This window comes from Microcaecilia unicolor, chromosome 10 (genome assembly GCF_901765095.1).
Source record: "Microcaecilia unicolor chromosome 10, aMicUni1.1, whole genome shotgun sequence".
NCBI lineage: Eukaryota > Metazoa > Chordata > Amphibia > Gymnophiona > Siphonopidae > Microcaecilia > Microcaecilia unicolor.
The window spans coordinates 166,765,867-166,784,826 of NC_044040.1; the positions used below are offsets into that span (position 1 = coordinate 166,765,867).

An 18,960-nucleotide genomic window follows, 5' to 3' on the forward strand; every position below is an offset into this window, starting at 1 on the left:
ACAAGGGGGAGTCGGAGACACATGGCACGATGGGCCCTTACCAGACTGGCGACTTGATTGGTGTTTGCTCTCCTTGCACTGAGCCAGCTGAGACTTGCTCATTTTGGAGAGTCAGCCCACGAGCATACTGGCAAACCTAAGTGAGACCCGTTAGAGGCTGGATGGTGGCAGATTACACCTGGCAAGGTAGGATTGCAAGGGAGCTACAATCTCAGGCATCCATTCTACACCGTGACGTCACTTCCCTCAGACAAACTTATTTTAACAGTTTTTTTTCTCTTTTGATTCTACTATTTTATGATTATGTTGCATTTTACATATGTTTTTGTTACTCGTTTAGGTTATAATATGGGATACAAAACTGAAAATAAAACCTCTATATTAAAAGTTATTTCTGTAATCAAGCACTGCAAATATGCCTTGCCCACCTCAGGGGAAACAAGTATACTGTAATTTTTTTCTCCTAAAACATCATTTAACTGCATGGCGTGGGGGGACATCTTCATACACAGGCTAAGGTCAAGCGTGAGGAAGCAGATACACAGCTCACATGCCTTTTTGGAGTATAACCTTGGAAACAGTAAGTCAAACAAAGCAGGGTAAACAGGTCCAATGCAGCACTAAATTAACCCACTGAAACTAAAACTGGGTATTAAGCTCTATTTTTCTCTTAATTTCCATCTCAAATTGATTTTTCCTTCAAAAACAGATGGAAAAGTAAAATAGAACCCTTGTCTGCACAAAGTCTGTTTTCATCTGTTGATACAGTGGTGTTCAAAGTGGTCCTCTTTCTAGCCAGATGGCTTTTCAAGATATACTTAAAATATATAGGAGATAGTTGCATATACTGAAAGCGGTGCATGCGACTCTCAAACCACATTCATTAGGGACATCCTGAAAACCAGACTGGCTATAGGGGTATGAGGATTAGCTCGACCACCCTTGTATTGATAGGGTTCTCCTAATCCTGCTTTGAAAGCACACTAGTCAGTACAGTTTTTCAAGATAGCCACAATGAATATTCATGAGATGGATTCAGGTACCCTGGAGGTCCAAGTGTATATAAAACTTATGCATATTTATTCAATACTCTGAAAACGAGATAGCTAGGTGTGTTTCCAGGACAGTGTTGGAACACACTAGCCTAATGAATGCAAGTCCCTGAAGTGTTTGAAGGCACTCTTTCCCTTCCTTTGTAACAGGAAACTTAAATGATAAATCCCTCATGTGAAGCTGAGGTCAAAGCAATAGTGGAAATAGGAACAGATAACACAGATCCCAAATACAAATATCAAGGAGAAGGTCCACATATTTTCTGTTTCTACAAAATATAAGATCTTCTTCTAATCAAAATGATTTCATAAACATTTACATAAAAAATTAAGTTTCATTAAAGGTTGTACTTTCTGCTTATAACTGGAGCGAGGGAACTGTACGAAATACCTGGAAGCCCCATTTGCTATTCCAGTACATCAGATGGAGCACGGAAATAACACACTCCAGACATGAAAATGGTTTAGAACTACCTAGAGTCAGCAATTCTGGTGAACAGCCAACCAGGATTTTAAGAATTCACAGAATATAAATATTCCGAGTCATTCTGGGGTCCTATAAGACTCATTTAATCTGCTCATTTTGCTTCCTTCTGCATTTTTCCTTTGAGCCCACTTGTTCTGAACCTGCCAGTAGGGTCCAACATTCCTCCCAATCCCTCCAGGCACACTCAATGAGCATACAAGAGAAGTCTGCTAGCATCAAACTCTCTCATATACTCATATCAGAGAGATCCTGAAAACCAAACTGGCTACAGGAAGGCTGGTTCTCAGATCTTCCTTCCTGAGTTCTATCTTTGGCTTTCCCTTATTCAAAATTTACAATTAAGGATTCTCTACACTATTACTATTCTTGCCTTTACATAGCCCTTGGGAGTCCATTTCTAGCACCATATCTGAAAACATTAGGACTGTCCTGGTAAACAGACCCAAGGGGTAGATTCAAAATGGGTGCCAAATATTAGGTGTGAGAACTTATGCCATGTCAAAGGCTGGTGTAAATGACAGTATTCTATAATTTATGCACACAACTGCAAGGCACACCCATGCACACTCCCTTTGTAGTGCACACTATAACATTTAGGCACTATTCAATAAACTAAGAACAATTATACACTAAGACCACTTAGGGGAAAGAAAAGTGGCATTGAAAATTTTATTCGCACTATTCTATAGAGGTTACACGTCCTTAGAATGGCGCTTAAGGCATAAAACATGCGTTAGGATACACACATGGATCATTTTAGAACATGATCTGAATGTAAATCCTAATTAAGGCCCAATTACCACCAATAATTGGTTGTTAGTCAATTGTTGTACTGACTGGCTTGTTAAGCAATTAAGTTGCACATGCAAATTGGCTACATGCGCTGATTTGCACACACACAACCCTAGTCGCTATTTATAGAATTCAGAGGTTAAGGGCTATTATTGGTACCTAATTTAATTTAGGCATGTAACTGGTACGCCCAAATTTGCGTGCTAGTCAAATTTGGGCATGCAGCTTTATAGAATCTGGCCCAAGGTATCAGAAGCCAACACAGGGTTATCTGTGCTTGTAGTTTTCTCCAGGAACTTCCACAGCACAAACTAAGTCCACTTTTTATATACAAGGAGTGCTACCAGGGAGAGAGATTTTCTGGCAAACATTTAAAAATTAGAATAAAAATATTTGCCAAAATCTTCAGCATTGTAACATTAACAGCACAGCCGACACAAGGGCCAAGGGAAGGGAAAAAGAAACCAAAACATGGCACTTACATGACATGGTATGGTAGATGCTGGGCCAGTATTGCCCACTGTCTCTTTTCAGCCATACTCTGATTGTCCTGTATACGGAGGAGACAGAGGAAAAATGTTAAAATGACTCACTAATCAAAAAACCTAAAAAAGGGGAAGCAAACAAAAAAAAATACTAACAGTCAGAGAAAAACTAGTTTTGCTTTTCCACTCAGCTGAGGGAATATTATGCTGTCTGATACAATCTTAAACAAAAGAAGCCTCAAATCTCCAAGGTAGAGCCACACGATTCATAGTCCAAGAAGGACTCTAGTCTTATCACAGGTTTCAAAACACGGGGGGGGGGGGGGGGGGGGGGGGGGGGGGGGGGGGGGGGGGGGGGGGGATGGAGAGCAGCAATAAAAAATTTTAAAAAACTCCACTACACAGTGGTGAAAAACAAACTGCTCCCCCCAAAAAAAGTGCATAATATTTGTCAAAACATTAGTATAGAATCACTCAAACCGTGTAGTCCATAAATCTCTCAACAAGTTTACAAAACTACTATGCAATGCTAGAGAGTCGCCCATATGTTTCTATGGGCGATTTTAGCGTTTAGCACGCATTAAAAATGCTAGTGCGCCCTTAGCACTGCATAGTAAACAGGGCCCTAAACGACTAAAAGATTAGTTTATATCAAAAAAACAGGACACCCTGTTGTATGCACTCAAATTTTCATTTATGATTAAAAAAATCTTCCTTAAAAAAACAAACAAAAAAAAACTTATCTGAACCAAGAGCAGATGAGGTAATAAGAAATTGTTTTTATGATTAATGAATAATGGAAATTTGAGTGCAAAGAAAAATACAGAGAAATGGGACCGATGATTACTACATAAGGCTTTTTTTTTTTTTAAGTATGTGGAGTTTAAATTGAAACTGACCAGCCTTTGTGTTGATATATAGGGACTGTTACATACAACACTGGGTGTTTTTGATCACGATGTTTTTGGACGGTTATAGTTATAGATACATCAGTTTGACGTTATAGAAAATGCAGTAGATTCAAGAAAGAGTGCCATACTTTAGGAGCCGGGACGATGCTACTATTCTGTAACAAGTGTACTCAGATGTGGTCTCGAAGTTCTATGGTATATCAAGAATAAATATCAATCCACAAATAAATTCTCAATAATAGAAATTCACTTTGTTCAATGGACCATCAGAAAGCCAATTAAATGTAGCAGATCTACAACACTATGGTAGTATCATTGACATCAATATTCCTTATTGGTCCAATGTTAAAATCTTCACTATATTTTTTTCATTATGTTTTTGTTTTTATATTTAAAAAAAAATCTCATGAAATCTTCTTTAAAAACCAAATTCATTTGACACAAACATTTTTTTTGTACCTTGTCTGTAGACATATATGTTGTAAGCTGGTTTTCACTGCAAGTCACGGATAATTGCTAATTAATGCCAATTACCATCAATTTAAGCCAACTGGCTGTTATTTGGAGTTATGTTGCACACCTGATTGTATTATATAAATTGTATGCACTGCTTTGCGTGCTAAGTATAAAGTTAGACACCCAATTTTATAGAATTAAGGTTCTCTGGGGAGTTGATCCATTGAGCTGCTTTGCATTAACGACATATATACCAACGAAGCACCCAAAAGTGCATTAATATAAAACCAACACTAGTGTTCTGCTAGGACTTCAAATGCTAAAATGCAACTTTTACAAGCCCCATAGTTTTATTTATTTGGAGTGATATGGAAAGCGAATTATGCAGTAATTCCAGTATACAAATGAAATTCAGAAGAAAGAAAAAACCTCACATGCACAATGAATTATTGTGGGGGGGGGGGTGGGGGTAGGGTATAATGAAAAGACCTGCTTAGCTTTGTTTAGTAGCATAAATGCAGACATTCTCTCTTCCATAATCAAAAAGCCCTACAATCAGGAATGCATCTCCTTGTCTTCAAAGTGATGATCACTCTGGTCCTATCGCATCTGAGGCAAAGCCCAGCACTCTTGCATGTGGGATCAGATTTATACTTGGTTTTATATTAGCAGGAGTTTGTCTCTGGGATTGATGTAGAAAGCCATGCACAAATGACCAAGTGCACAGCTTCTACTGTAAATGTAATACTATGCCATGTAGAAAGCTAAGTATATGAAATTCTTTATGCAGGAAGAACTGCCAAGCTAGATCAGGAGGAGCCTGCCAGATACATGTGCACAGAATTCACAGTAAGCACATTTTCTGAATATGTCAAAACAAAAATAGAAACCTCGTAAAAGTTTCTTATGCATGAAATGTTTGTGAGGCTGATACATGTCGGCAGAACAGGCGTCATGTACCGATACCTTTGTTTTTGTTCTTTTTCCAAACATGCGCACAAGCTCTGTTAGCTCCCATCAATCCATTAAACTTATTTCTGGTTGCAGATGATTTAAAAAAAAAAAAATCATCCCGATACTAAATCCTCTTCGTTCGTCCTTTTACCCTGCCTGGACCTCACAAAATTTTCTCGCATTGTCTGTGCAGCAAAAGCCACTATTCCTCTCTCTGCATACTTAATAGCTTCATTACCATACATTTAATGCAAAATGCAGCCACATCTTTGGCATAAGTTTATATCCGTCCTCAAACCCTCTCTGCATTGCTTGCCCATTAATGTGCACACACAACCCTTGGTAACCCTACGGACAGGCTGGTGGTATCTTACAGCACTGGTTTCACAGAATGGTTTATTGGTTTATGAAAGATGCTTTTGATCTAAACTAAAAAGGTAGCTCTGTGAATCTCTCTCTCTCTCTACAAATGCTTTTACCCCTTTTGATTACTCCTTTCTCAGTCTGCAGGAAAGAAAAATTTCTCATCCTTCAACAAGTTTGTGTGATCCTGGGGAAGGTACACAGGCTGCTAAAAAGCAGACACATTTACCGTATCTGAGACAAAGTACCATCCCTGTCATCTCTAAGCATAGGTTGAAAAGCCAATACTTACACACACCTCCACAAAGGACAGCTCAGTACTGGCTTGACAGGTAGTACTAGCATCCATATAAAGCAGAGCTTCTCAAATTACGTGTTGGGACCCCAAATATGTGTCACGACCTAGCTAGGCTCTCTATAGGTAGATCATTATTCTGTACCTTTTGGGGGGGGGGGGGTACACAATTTTATTTGGGGCCTCAATCATAGTGTTACAGGCAGACATGGCGCACGGTGGGATCTACACTACCAATGGCTCCAGCAGTGGGCCAGCGGTAATGCCAGATTGGCACGCGCCAATACCGCAGTAGCTCTACCACACTGTTGTAAAAGGGTCCCATAAACTAAAAAAAAAAAAAGTTTTCAAAATGTTTTGGGGTTTTTTGGTGCAATGTCAAACAGTGCATACTCTTTCAAAAGGGTGAATATCATTTATGATGAGAAAAGAAATCCTGGAATTTCAGGGTTTTTCTTGTTTCAGACTAAAAACATGAAACATGGGAAACGTTATTGTCATTTCAAATTAATGCACAATCCTAATATCCTACATAAGAGACAATAACACTTGAAAGATTCAGATGTTAATTCTATATGGCAGACAAGTCCATTTAATAGATGGAACTGCGGTCCCAGAATATTTACACTAAGCTATTAATTCACCATTTGATATTAAAATAGCTTCCAACCGTTGTCTCTGGTTTGATTTTCTGGCCCAGTGAGTCATTCGCTGGTCTTGAATCTGGTTTTTTTTTTGTTTCCTTACCCTCGCTATTCATTTTATTATCAGTTTCGTTCTCTTTGCCATCAGAGTGGATTCATTGGTAATCTTCTCTTCTCCTCATCCTATTCTTTCCCCATTCCTCATCCCCTTCACTACCTTTGTGGATTCCACACCCCCGTTCCCAACCCCAGCCAGATCGTCTCTCACCCTGTTTCTTCAATCATGGGTTACTTAGAGAAAGCACTCTTTTCTAATCTCACCATCCTCATTCCACTTACCTTTCCCTTTCTCTCTCCCCCATCTCTTGTCCTCTCTCTCTCCTGCCTTCTATTCCAAATTTGATCTTCCCTCTCCTCAAGGGTTTTTTTTTTTCACATCCCTTCTTCACCCTTAGAAGACTATCTCTACATCTTCTCCCCATACCTCCCCTTCAGAAAACTCTCTCTGCATTATCTCCACCTCTACCTAGAATTGCTATCTCCATTCCACATCCCTTCTCCTGCTACCCCTACAAGGCTCTCTGCCTACACCCCTCCCCCCAAGCTTTTTCCACATTTCCCTCAATTTGGGGACAGGAAAAATGCAGTCAGCAGATCATATGTCACCATCCTTCCCCCAGGGCAAACACTGAGTAGCTTATCCACTTCTCTACGGCTATCTTGCTTGCTCCCTCCATCCATCAGCAAGAGGAACGAGTGAAGCTCAACACAAGAGATTCTCAACTTCCTGTTTTCAGCGCTACTCTTACAGTATTGCTTACGCTGCAGAAATAACCCCAAAAAGAGATGAGGTGGCTCACTTGTGTTAAGCGCCATTTGGTCCTCTAGCTGGCACAGAAGGGAGCAGGAGAGAAGTAAATAAGCCATTTTTGCACTGCATCTGCCCAGAGGAACAGAAAATAGAGAAGTGGTGAGCAATAAAAGAAGCTGCCCTTTGCAGTGGGTCATGTCAGCCTTACCTCCCAAGTTCTCTACCAGTTCCTAAACCCTCCCAACCACCAAATATTGCCCCCATCTTCGTGGGTGCAAAGAAGATGCAGGAGACAGACAAAAAGGTGGCGTGACTGCCTAGCTTTTAAAGGAGGAGAAGGCTGTGAACCATGAAAGTCAGGGTTGAAATCCTGTTTCTGCCATGGATGGTCTTTGTGATCTTAGTCAATTCACTTCACCTTCCGTTGCCTCAGGAACAACTGCCTCATTGCCTCCATAGCACCCCTGTTCTTACGCTTCCCATTTTAAACCAACAGCACAAGCAGCCGAGAAAGAAAGGAGGTGGTGTCCCCAACAGCACAAGCAGCCGAGAAAGAAAGGAGGTGGTGTCGCATGGACAAGGAATGCAACTGTTTCATTATCCTTATCGCCTGTGTTTTCATTCCAGCAGGTACTCACTTCCTGGTCCCCTCGCTACTGGTCAGCTTCACTTCTCAGGCCCACTGGAAGACTCTTGCGACTTTCTTTTTGAGATACAGTAGCAAGAACATTAGTATTGAGCTTTAGTGTCACCAGTTTGTAAATTAGTCATTTACAGGATTACAACTGCCTTATTTCCATTTCTACATTGTCCTTATCTTATTTAAATTCACCCACTAAGGTTGTCCATTTTGTCTCCCAGCTTTAGATCACTCCTTTCTCCAAGGCATTTTCCTTCCCTAATCCTACTACTAAATTTCTACAGATGCCTAGACATACTCCAGGAAGCTCTAAACCTAGTCGAGAAAGCAGGCTTCAGGAAATTTACTACAGTAAAGAAGGTTAAAATCAACAAGCCTAAGGGCCCCGTTTACTAAGGCATGACTCTAGTGTTAGTGTGTGCTAAAAACACTAGAGTGCCTACAGTGAGGCTTAGTAAACAGGGTTCTAAGATTGACTTTTAGACTCTGCAAGCACTATGAGGGGGGAAAAAAGGTTATTTTGCAGAAACATTTACATTTTAATAGTATTATTTCTTTAAAAAAAAAAAAAAATTACCATATTTTTCGGACTATAAGACACACCTAGGTTTTAGAGGAGGGAAATAGGAAAAAAAAAATTTTGCTTTTTCCCTCCTCTAAAATTTAGGTGCTCCGGTACGTCTTGTCCGAATCCCTCCCTCCAAGTTCGGGATCACCCTCAGGGTTACCTCCGAAGGTAGAGATTTGGCTGGCTGGCTGGCAGGCCGCCCGCCCGCCGAGTTCGGGATCGCCCTCCCCCCCCGGCCCTGTCATTACTTCTCCATACTCACGCGATCACCATATCATCATGCTGATCAATCCATAGACTGGTGGGATGTACCGAAGCAGTACTCACCCAGGGCGGGACACTGAAATCCCTGACCGCAACACTGAAGCTCCAAACCGGGCCTCCGCCCGAGCAGCCACAGTCAAGCGGTAATGCCTGGAGAAGGTATGGGCCGATGCCCAAGTTGCCGCCTTGCATATCTCTTCCAAGGAAACGGACCCGGCCTCTGCCATCGAGGCCGCCTGAGCTCTAGTGGAGTGAGCCTTCAGCTGAATAGGCGGCACCTTCCTCGCGGCCACATAAGCTGCTGCAATGGCTTCCTTGACCCATCTTGCCACCGTAGGCTTAGCAGCCTGCAGACCCTTACGAGGACCTGCAAACAGGACAAACAGATGATCCGATTTCCGGAAATCATTGGTCACTTCCAAGTATCTGATGATGACTCGTCTCACATCCAGATATTTGAGAGCAGAGTATTCCTCTGGGTAGTCCTCCCTACGAAAGGAAGGGAGACAGAGCTGCTGATTCACATGAAAGCGAGAAACAATCTTGGGCAGGAAGGAAGGCACTGTGCGAATAGTCACTCCTGCCTCAGTGAACTACAGAAAAGGCTCTCGACATGAGAGTGCCTGGAGCTCGGAAACTCTTCTGGCTGAAGTGATAGCCACCAAAAAGACTGCTTTCAACGTCAGGACTTTCAGAGGTGCCCTCGACAAGGGTTCAAAAGGCGGCTTCTGCAAGGCTCGTAGCACCAGGTTGAGATTCCACGCAGGCACCACTGAGTGCAGAGGAGGGCGCAGGTGATTAACTCCCTTGAGAAAACGTACCACATCTGGCTGCGAAGCCAGGGAAGCACCCTTCAGGCGGCCCCTGAAGCAAGCCAGAGCCGCTACCTGGACTTTAAGGGAACTGAGCGACAGGCCTTTCTCCAGACCTTCTTGCAGGAACGCCAGCACTGAAGAAATTGGAGCAGTGAAGGGAGAAATTGAGCCTGCTTCACACCACGCTGCAAAGGTACGCCAAACCCTGGCGTAAGCAGTAGAAGTAGAGCGCTTCCTCGCTCTCAGCATAGCGGCGATGACCTTGTCTGAGAAGCCCTTCTTCCTCAGACGCTGCCGCTCAATAGCCAGGCCGTAAGACCAAAGGGGGAGGGATCCTCCATCACCACGGGACCCTGATGCAACAGGCCCTGCTCCACTGGCAGCCGCAGAGGGTCGTCCACTGAGAGCCTGATCAAGTCCGCATACCAGGGACGTCTGGGCCAGTCCGGACCCACCAGGATTATCCGGCCCGGATGCTTTGCCACCCGGTCTAGTACCCTGCCCAACATGGGCCAGGGCGGGAACACATAGAGAAGCTCCTGTGTCGGCCACTGTTGGAGAAGAGCATCTACTCCCAGAGATCGAGGGTCCCGTCCTCTGCTAAAAAAGCGCGGCACTTGGCAATTGGCCGATGACGCCATCAGATCTAGGCTCGGCTGGCCCCAGCGCTTCGTGATGTCCAAGAACGCCTGAGCCGATAACTGCCACTCTCCGGGATCCAAGGTATGGCGACTGAGAAAGTCCGCCTTGACATTCATGACTCCGGCAATGTGGGCCGCTGACAGCTGTTCCAGGTTCGCTTCCGCCCACTGGCATAGATTCATGGCTTCCTTGGCTAGAGGGGCGCTCTTGGTACCTCCCTGACGGTTGACATAGGCCACAGCCGTGGCATTGTCCTACAGGACCCGTACTGGCTTCAACGCCAGTACCGGGAGGAACTCCAAAAGCGCCAACCGAATGGCTCTGAGTTCCAGGAGGTTGATAGACCACTTTGCCTCTGCAGGAGACCAGAGCCCCTGCGCTGTCCTTCCCAAGCAGTGGGCTCCCCAGCCCGTCAAAGAGGCGTCCGTCGTGACGACAATCCACTCCGGGGTCACAAGAGGCATCCCTGCAGACAACTTGTCTGCCATCAGCCACCAGCTCAGCGCCTTGCGCACTGCTGGGTCCAAGGGAAGGTGCACAGCATAATCCTCCAACACCGGAGTCCAGCGCTGCAGCAGAGAGTGTTGTAGTGGTCTCATATGAGCCCTGGCCCAGGGCACTACTTCCATCGTGGCCGTTATAGAGCCCAACAGCTGCACATAGTCCCAAGCCCGAAGCGGAGAGGCTACTAGGAACTGGTCCACCTGAGCCTGAAGTTTGACAATCCGATTGTCCGGCAGGAACACTCTGCCCACTTGGGTGTCGAATCGAACTCCCAGATACTCCAGGGGCTGAGTCGGGCGCAGCTGGCTTTTCTCCCAGTTGATGATCCACCCCAGGGAACTCAAAAGAGCAATCACCCGGTCCACAGCTTTGCCGCACTCTGCATAAGAGGGGGCTCGGATCAACCAGTCGTCCAGATAAGGATAGACTTGTACTCCTTCCTTTCGCAGGAAGGCCGCGATGACCACCATTACTTTGGAGAAGGTCCGCGGAGCAGTAGCCAACCCGAACGGGAGGGCTCTGAACTGGAAGTGTCGGCCCAGGACTGCAAAACGCAGAAAGCGTTGATGAGGAGGCCAGATGGGAATATGCAAGTACGCTTCCTTGATGTCCAAGGATGCCAGGAACTCCCCTGCCTTCACTGCCGCTATAACCGAGCGGAGAGTCTCCATGCGAAAGTGCCGAACTTTCAAGGCCCGATTGACCACTTTGAGGTCGAGGATAGGCCGTACAGAACCTCCTTTCTTTGGTACCACAAAGAAAATGGAGTAACGTCCCTTGCCAAGCTGATTTTCTGGCACCGGAACGACCGCACCCAGGCGGATGAGATTGTCCAAGGTCTGCTGCACTGCCACAGCTTTGACCGGAGACTTGCAGGGAGAGAGTACAAACCCGTCTCTTAAGGGTCGGCAGAACTCTAGCTTGTAGCCGTCTCTGATGACTTCCAGCACCCAAGCGTCTGAAGTTACTCTGGTCCACTCGCCCAAAAACGAGGACAGGCGTCCTCCAATCTGCACTGGGCCACGGACCAGGACCCCGTCATTGGGTACGAGACCCTGGGGGAGGACCAGAGGGCGCACCTCCGGGACGGCGGTCTCTGCGAAAGGAATGCTGCTTGGGGGAGAAGTTCCTCTTGAAGGAAGAGGGGGCAGAGGAGCCCGACTTGCCTGGGTGGTACCGACGGGCTTCCTGAAACCGTCCTCTGGAGATACCGGGGCGAGCACTGGCCCGAGCCCTGACCTCTGGTAACCTCTTGCCCTTAGACGTGCCGAGATCGGTCACAATTTTGTCCAGCTCGACCCCAAAGAGCAGCTTGCCTTTAAAAGGCAACTTAGCCAGGCGGGACTTAGAGGCGTGGTCAACAGACCAATGTTTCAGCCAAAGCCCAGCGCCGCGCAGAGACTGTCTGAGCCATACCTTTAGCCGAGGCTCTCAAGACATCATACAGTAAGTCTGCCAAATAAGCCAAGCCCGATTCCAGGGCCGGCCAATCAGCCCTCAAGGAAGGATCCGAGGGGGAAGCCCGCTGCACAATCGTCAGGCACGCCCTGGCCACATAGGAGCCACAAACTGAGGCCTGCAAACTTAAGGCAGCCGCCTCGAAGGACGACCTTAAGGCCGCCTCCAATCTTCTGTCTTGGGCGTCCTTTAGGGCCGTGCCACCTTCCACCGGCAACACCGTTTTCTTAGTCACCGCAGTGATTAAAGAATCCACGGTAGGCCAAAGAAAGGCCTCACGTTAACTTTCAGGCAAATGATAGAGGAGGGACATAGCCCTAGCCACTTTGAGGCTCGCTTCTGGGACATCCCATTGAGCCGAAATTAAGGTGTGCATGGCATCATGCACGTGGAAGGTTCTAGGCGGGCGCTTCGTCCCCAGCATAATGGCGGAGCCAACAGGGGCTGAGGGAGAGACGTCCTCTGGAGAGGAAATCTTCAAAATGCTCATGGCCTGCACTAACAGGTTGGGCAAATCCTCCGAGCGAAAGATCCGCGCTGCAGAGGGGTCATCTGCTCCATCCGAGCGGGAATCCGTCTCCTCCAAGGAATCCCCAAAGGACCGTTGGGAGAACTCAGATACGCTGCCCTCATCTACATCCAAGGAGACAAAGTCCTCTAAGGCCTGGGAATCCACCCGAGGGCGTTTACTTCCGGGGGCCTCAACCCCTTTATCGGACAAGGGAGAAGGGGCAGCGTTTTGCATAAGGAAGGCCTGATGCAGCAGCAAAATAAACTCGGGGAAGAAACCCCCCAGACTGTACACTTCAGCAGCCTGGGCCACAGCCCTAGACGCACCCTCAACCGGCGCTCGCAAGAGCGGGGGAGAAACATGCTGCGCATCCAAGATGGCGTCCGGCGCAACACTCCGCGAAGGAGCCACGCGGGAAGAACGGCGCTCAACTTTAGCCGCTTTTTTGCCGTCGCCCAAATCAAGGGCGGCCATGGTATTAACGTCTCCCAGCTCAAAGGCGGCCCAAGAAGAAGCCGTCTGAGCAGAGTAGCCGGCCAAGATGGCAGAGGCGAGCAGCGGGGGATGGGCGTTTATGGCGGGAAAAACCGCCGCACCGGAGGAAGACCTGGGACACTGACCGGCCTCCAAATTGACACCCAACAAGGGCGAATCAGACTTTAAGACCACCGCATCCCCGCTAGAAGCGCACACGCGGTCCGGGGAGCGATTCTTCGCGCCCTTGCCCTCCAACGCCATAGGCCACGTGGAGATCGATCGGGGAACCCCCTGCCCGCTATAAAAAGGTAAAAATTACCTGCTTCTCGCTCCGAGCTGTAACGAACTGGTGTCCCAGTGAGTAGCTGCAATAAACGTTGAAATAAACGTTGAAATAAACGCCCTTAAGGACGTCCAAAATTTTTTTTTTTTTAACGGAGCCAGCGGGAGGGGGGAGAAAAGGAGAGACCTGGCGCCACCAGGTTTGCACTTGCTCAAGAAGAGCCCTCAACCCCAGGTACTCAACAAAACCTAAAAATTAGGCTTGGAGACCTAGCCAGAGCTGCTGCTGTGTGTGACCACCACCTGCTGAGATAGAGAACATACTGAGGAGTTTCCGGCAGCACATGACCACATATAGGGAGGCAAAAGGATTGCTCTCTATCTCCACCTGCTGGTAGATGGACACAACCCACCAGTCTATGGATTGATCAGCATGATGATATGGAAGTGCGTCTTATAGTCCGAAAAATACGGTAAGTTACAACACTAAAGTTGTCTGCACTCCTATTGGTATATCAAAAGAAACAGAACAAAACTCCACACTCTGCAAAACAAGAAACAGTGGAGGCGACAAAGAAATCAGGTGCACTTGTGTCCTTTAATAAATTTCTTCAAAGAAATAGGACTTGACATGGGCTGTGTTTTGGCTACATGCCTGCCTCAGGAGTCTAATGATGTTCGCACAGTCTTGGCACCAATGTTCAGTCAGCAAAAATGCCAATGTTAATACTGTGCTTATTAAATTGCAGTTTTCCCTAAAAACAAGGGTTCAACATGTATAATTAGAGTAAACCTAAGTTACACATAATCTAAACATAATAGATAATTAAAGAGACCAGTAATATGATTTGTAACAACTATCAAAACATATTTTAACCAATTTACGGAATTTCAAATAATTTCTCTTAACTCTGAGGGCCAGATGCACAAAACTTTACGAGGCAATAACGAGCACGTAGTAAACCCTGACACGTACTAAATAGTTTTTCCCCGACGATGGTAGCAGCTAACGCAAACAGAATGCAGATGAGCAAATTGTGTAGAAACCTTATTGAAATGAGATGCACTAAGCTTTTCCGCTTGCCCTAATGCTGGAAAACGCCGGGAAAGCTAACGAGAGGTCTGTACGTGCTTCGAAAACTTATAAAATGTAAAAAAAAAAATCGGGAGGGGGCAAAAACGCTCATCAGGAGCATCCTTTATGGATGTTCTTCATTGTAGGTATTATAAAAAAAAAAAAAAATCGCAGGCATCCGCTCCCCCTATGGTATGCCGCTCCCCCCTGCATTGAAATCAGAACTTTTACGCAGCCCCAGCCCCCTTCCTCCCTTCTTTGAAATGACAGCTTCCCTGCCATCCTCTGCCCCCTGTGGCCCCGCCCCCGCCGCCCCCCCCCCCCTGAGGTCGCCACCACCGCTCCCCCTGCCCCCCTCCGTCTGCCACCAGGCCCTCACAGTACCTCTCACCTTCGTGTGAAGGCGCTGCACCGGCAACAACAGCTAATCGCCTGTTACTTACGTCAGACGAGGGCGGGCCAGGAGCAAAGGAGGAAAGTCTGAAGAGGCGATCAGCTGTTGTTGCCGGTGCAGCGCCTTCACATGGAGGTGAGAGGTTCTGCGAGGGCCCGGTGGCAGACGGAGGGGGGCGGGTGAGGAACAGAGGATGGCGGGAAAGCTGTCATTTCAAGGAAGGGAGGGAGGGGAGCCGGGGCTGCATAAAAGTTCTGATGTCAAAGCAGGGGGGAGCGGTGGCGACCTCGGGGGGGGCAAGGCAGTCAATAAAGGACGTCCATAAAGAACGTTTTTTTTAAACGTCTTTGGCATGTGCAGAGCAGCCAGCATAACGCTTGGCTGCTCTGCGCATTTTCTACCAGCTGATTATCCGACGGTTTTACGAAGGATTAGAGAATGCAAGTGAGCTGCAACGAGCAGCTCATTTGCATTCCCTTTCCTTCATGCATAGTCGTTCCCTACCAATTTGCTATGGAATTCGGTAGGGAAAGGCTCTAACGACGACTTTAGTGCATCCCTCCCCTGAGAGTTAATGGAAGAGAGTTCCATAGTGGGATAACAATAACTGCAGAGATTGTATTAAATACCCTTTGGAATTGTATCTTACCAAAGACTTAGAAATCATACTTATTAATAAATGCAAAGTGGAACCATAAATAATCTGATTCAAGTGTTTTAAATGAAACACATTCAACTACTGGAAGCCAGTGTAGACTCTCCGTGTAACCTGAAATACTAGTAAACCCATTTATTTTAAAAATTAGTCTCACATCAGGTTTTTGTATTAGTTGAAGCTTTTTTTTAAATTTTATTTTTTTTATTTAGAACAAAGCCCTCAGTAGCCAAGATTAGGCAGATCCCAGGAGAGCTAGACCCTCTTTCGGACAAGGATGAGAAAGTTTTTCCATAGCTACTCAGTCTGGCCCTCTGACTTACTACCACGGTGAGAAAAGAAAATCTGTACTGGAGCAGAGCCTTTTGCTGGGCTGCCTGTACCTGATATCTGTTTCGCCTCCAGTTTCTTGCTTTCCACTATTGGTATATACCATGGCATACCTGACTCAGTATGTACAACCCATCAGTGAATTCCTTAAAACTGAAAGGCATACAGGTATAAGGTGCATCTCACAGAAGACAAGACCCAAAATGCAAAGCATTGAGGTTTATGGGAGGAGGTCTCAAGTGGTTTACCTTTGTGATGCATACTCACAGCTGGAGGATGCTGCTTTCCCACATCTTGTTCGAATATGTCTGGGCTATTATAATTAATATCGTTAACTGTCTCTGAAGACCAAGGCTCAATTACATCTTCATGACTGCACATTCCCCTGACATGAGGTGAATTCACCTGTGGCATTTTGGTTCACTGAGTACCACCTCTTATAAATGCAGCGTATCTGGGAGATATTTCAGACATACAGTGTATTTTAGTACAATCTTGTCTTCTACCCCCACCACTAAATTCTGCAGTTAAGCCATGCTGCGTAAGTCATTAAACCCCAGCTTTTCAACAGCAGCTAGAGAAGAAGCTGCGTTAGTCTGTAGCTGCAAAAATGAAGATGCCAATTGCACTTAGGTAACCAGTGCACGTATTCCAAGACAAGCATCCACTGTTAGATGCTCTTAACATTTTTCCCAGTTTTTTTTTTTACTATCCAGAATAGCTTTAAGACACACAATTACAAACCAAGTTCTAGAGGAAGTTTACAGAATGATGCAATGAAAGACTTCATACTGTAACTGTTCAGTATTTGGTAACATAGGGTAGTGCTTCTCAACAAAATCCTCAGGGTACACCCAGCCAGTCAGGTTTTCAGGATGTCCATAAATATGCTGACTCATACATAATTATTATGAATATCCTGAAAATGTGACTGGCTGGGTGTACCCCAAGGATTGGGTTGAGAACCACTGACATAGGAACATGTTTACTAAAGAACTTTAGGTGTTTCCACCTAAAGCAGGTGTGAAGGAGTGGCCTAGTGGTTACAGCACCGGTCTTGAAATCCAGAGGTAGCCGGTTCAAATCCCACTGCTACTCCTTGTGCTCTTGGGCAAGTCACTTAACCCTCCATTGCCTGAGGTACAAACTTAGATTGTGAGCCCTCTTGGGAAAGAGAAATATTCAGTGTACCTGAATGTAACACCTTGAGCTACTACTGAAAAAGGTATGAGCAAAATCTAATTAAAAAAAAAATAGACAAAAGCAACACATCCCAAATACAAAGTCCTGCAGTAAATGTTGGAGGCATGTCCAGAATTCCCACTACAGTTTCCATGTTCCGTCATGTGCTTTACTTTCAGGCACTATAAGTGCAGGTGCACTTAACACCAGCTACTGAGGTGGCTTTAGGAAAACGTGTTTTAACTGCACATTTGAGTTAACCTACGTACCACGTGCTGACTGCAATGTGCATTCCACACTCAATCACCGATCAGTCCCCACCACATCCCATGCTTTTATTGCAGTTTAAATGCATGCTAGGCGTTAGTGCAGGCTTGCACTTACAGCTTGCGTGTGCTAAAACCCATGCTAAATGCTTACCACACCTTAGTAAGCACGCACCATAGGGTAGCAGCAACAGATCATCCTACCACCATTTACTATAGGGGTTTTTTGCTAAGCTGCTGCAAAACTTAGCGCCAGGTTTTCCCACGTGCTAAGGTCATTTTACTGCAGCAGTAAAAGTGGCCTATTTTCTGTACTATTGGTCATGAGCTAATGTTGCTCTAATTTTTTTAATAGTTGCAAGCTAATGGCATTCACACTTACTGCCATTCTGTAGGTGGCAAGGGCTGTAATATGGCTACACTTAAAGCCTCCCCCCCCCCCCCCCCCCCCCACATTTTTAAAAAACTTTTTAGCATGCAGTTAGTGCATGCACATTTGGCATTTACTGCAGGATGCCTGAGCACATCCTGAGGTACACCATTTTAAACTGCATTAGGTGCGTATTAGCACCTAATCCGGCTTAGTAAAAGAACCCCTATTTGATCTCCAGAAAGTCGGATTGTTGTCCTGAACTCAAAACTCACAGAGATGATGCTCCTCATACAGGATTATGTACAATAAAGAACAAATGATTTCACCTGTTAAAGCCTACCTCTTTAGTGTCTACCAAGTCACATGGCACACATAACAAACACTATAAAAGTTTGTCTACTGATGAACCTACAGAAGTAAAAACTAAGGGAATTTAATTGTATACTTAGTAAAATAGTAACATGATTTTTTAAAAATCTCAACTCTTATACTTCATATTTTCAGGATTCATTCCAAAGCAGGTATATTAAAATAAGTTATCATTTCCTAAGTTAAGACTACTATAAGTAGATAAAAGATAATGTTATAGCCTAGCCAGCTATCATGTAAAAACACTAGGGCTCTGTAGTGTCACTTTCCATGAAAGAAATGTTCTTCAAAGTGGAAGGAGTTGAACAATACCCCGGTTCGTGGCCACTGAATGGGCGCGGAGGCCTGTTTGGGCCGGCTGTAGTTAAGACACAGAACGGTGCGAACTGCCCCAGAGCCTCTGTGACTAGAGTCCAAGGGCTAAGCTGTCCTAGGTGCGAGATAACGGGGATAAGCGTTAGGCTGCCGGAAAAGCGCGTACTATCCGGGCCCGGAGCTGCTCTCACCTGTCTTCACTAGCTGTGATCACACCGTCCTCCTTAGGGATAAGAAGCGCAGCCGTCACCGCGTCCTGGTGCCCCTCAATCTTACTGAGCAGGACGGGCCGGCTGCTCTGAGGTCTCGAGTGGATCTCGGCCGCCATCTTAGCCTGGGATCGCCCAGCTGACGGCAGTCGACAGGGGAGGAGAGGGGCGGGGCTGTGGCGCTTTTACCCCGCCCACCGAATCTGTAATCTCCAGACAAGAGGAGGCCGCAGGCCGGGAAAACCGGAGCATCTTTGTCAGGGTAGGGATTGGGAAGGTAGAAGAAAGCCAGCGTCTCTGACGGATCACTCACTATACTATAGTGACATTGTAACTAGGACTGAAGTGCCCACTGCTATCCCAGGTTAACATCTTTGTGCG

The 18,960-nt window shown here is 45.9% G+C and overlaps 1 protein-coding gene across 1 annotated transcript in view; it reads right to left on the reverse strand.

The window, feature by feature from the left end:
- Positions 1–18,713, reverse strand: part of WDFY1 (WD repeat and FYVE domain containing 1) — a 104,879-nt gene extending 86,166 nt beyond the window's left edge. The window contains exons 1-2 of the mRNA XM_030216556.1: positions 18,562–18,713; positions 2,814–2,881 (exon numbers count right to left, since the gene is read on the reverse strand). Of these exons, the coding sequence (XP_030072416.1) occupies positions 2,814–2,881; positions 18,562–18,698 (205 nt within the window). The 5' untranslated portion in view covers positions 18,699–18,713. The remainder of the gene's footprint in view (positions 1–2,813; positions 2,882–18,561) is intronic.
- Positions 18,714–18,960: the final 247 nt, after the last annotated feature.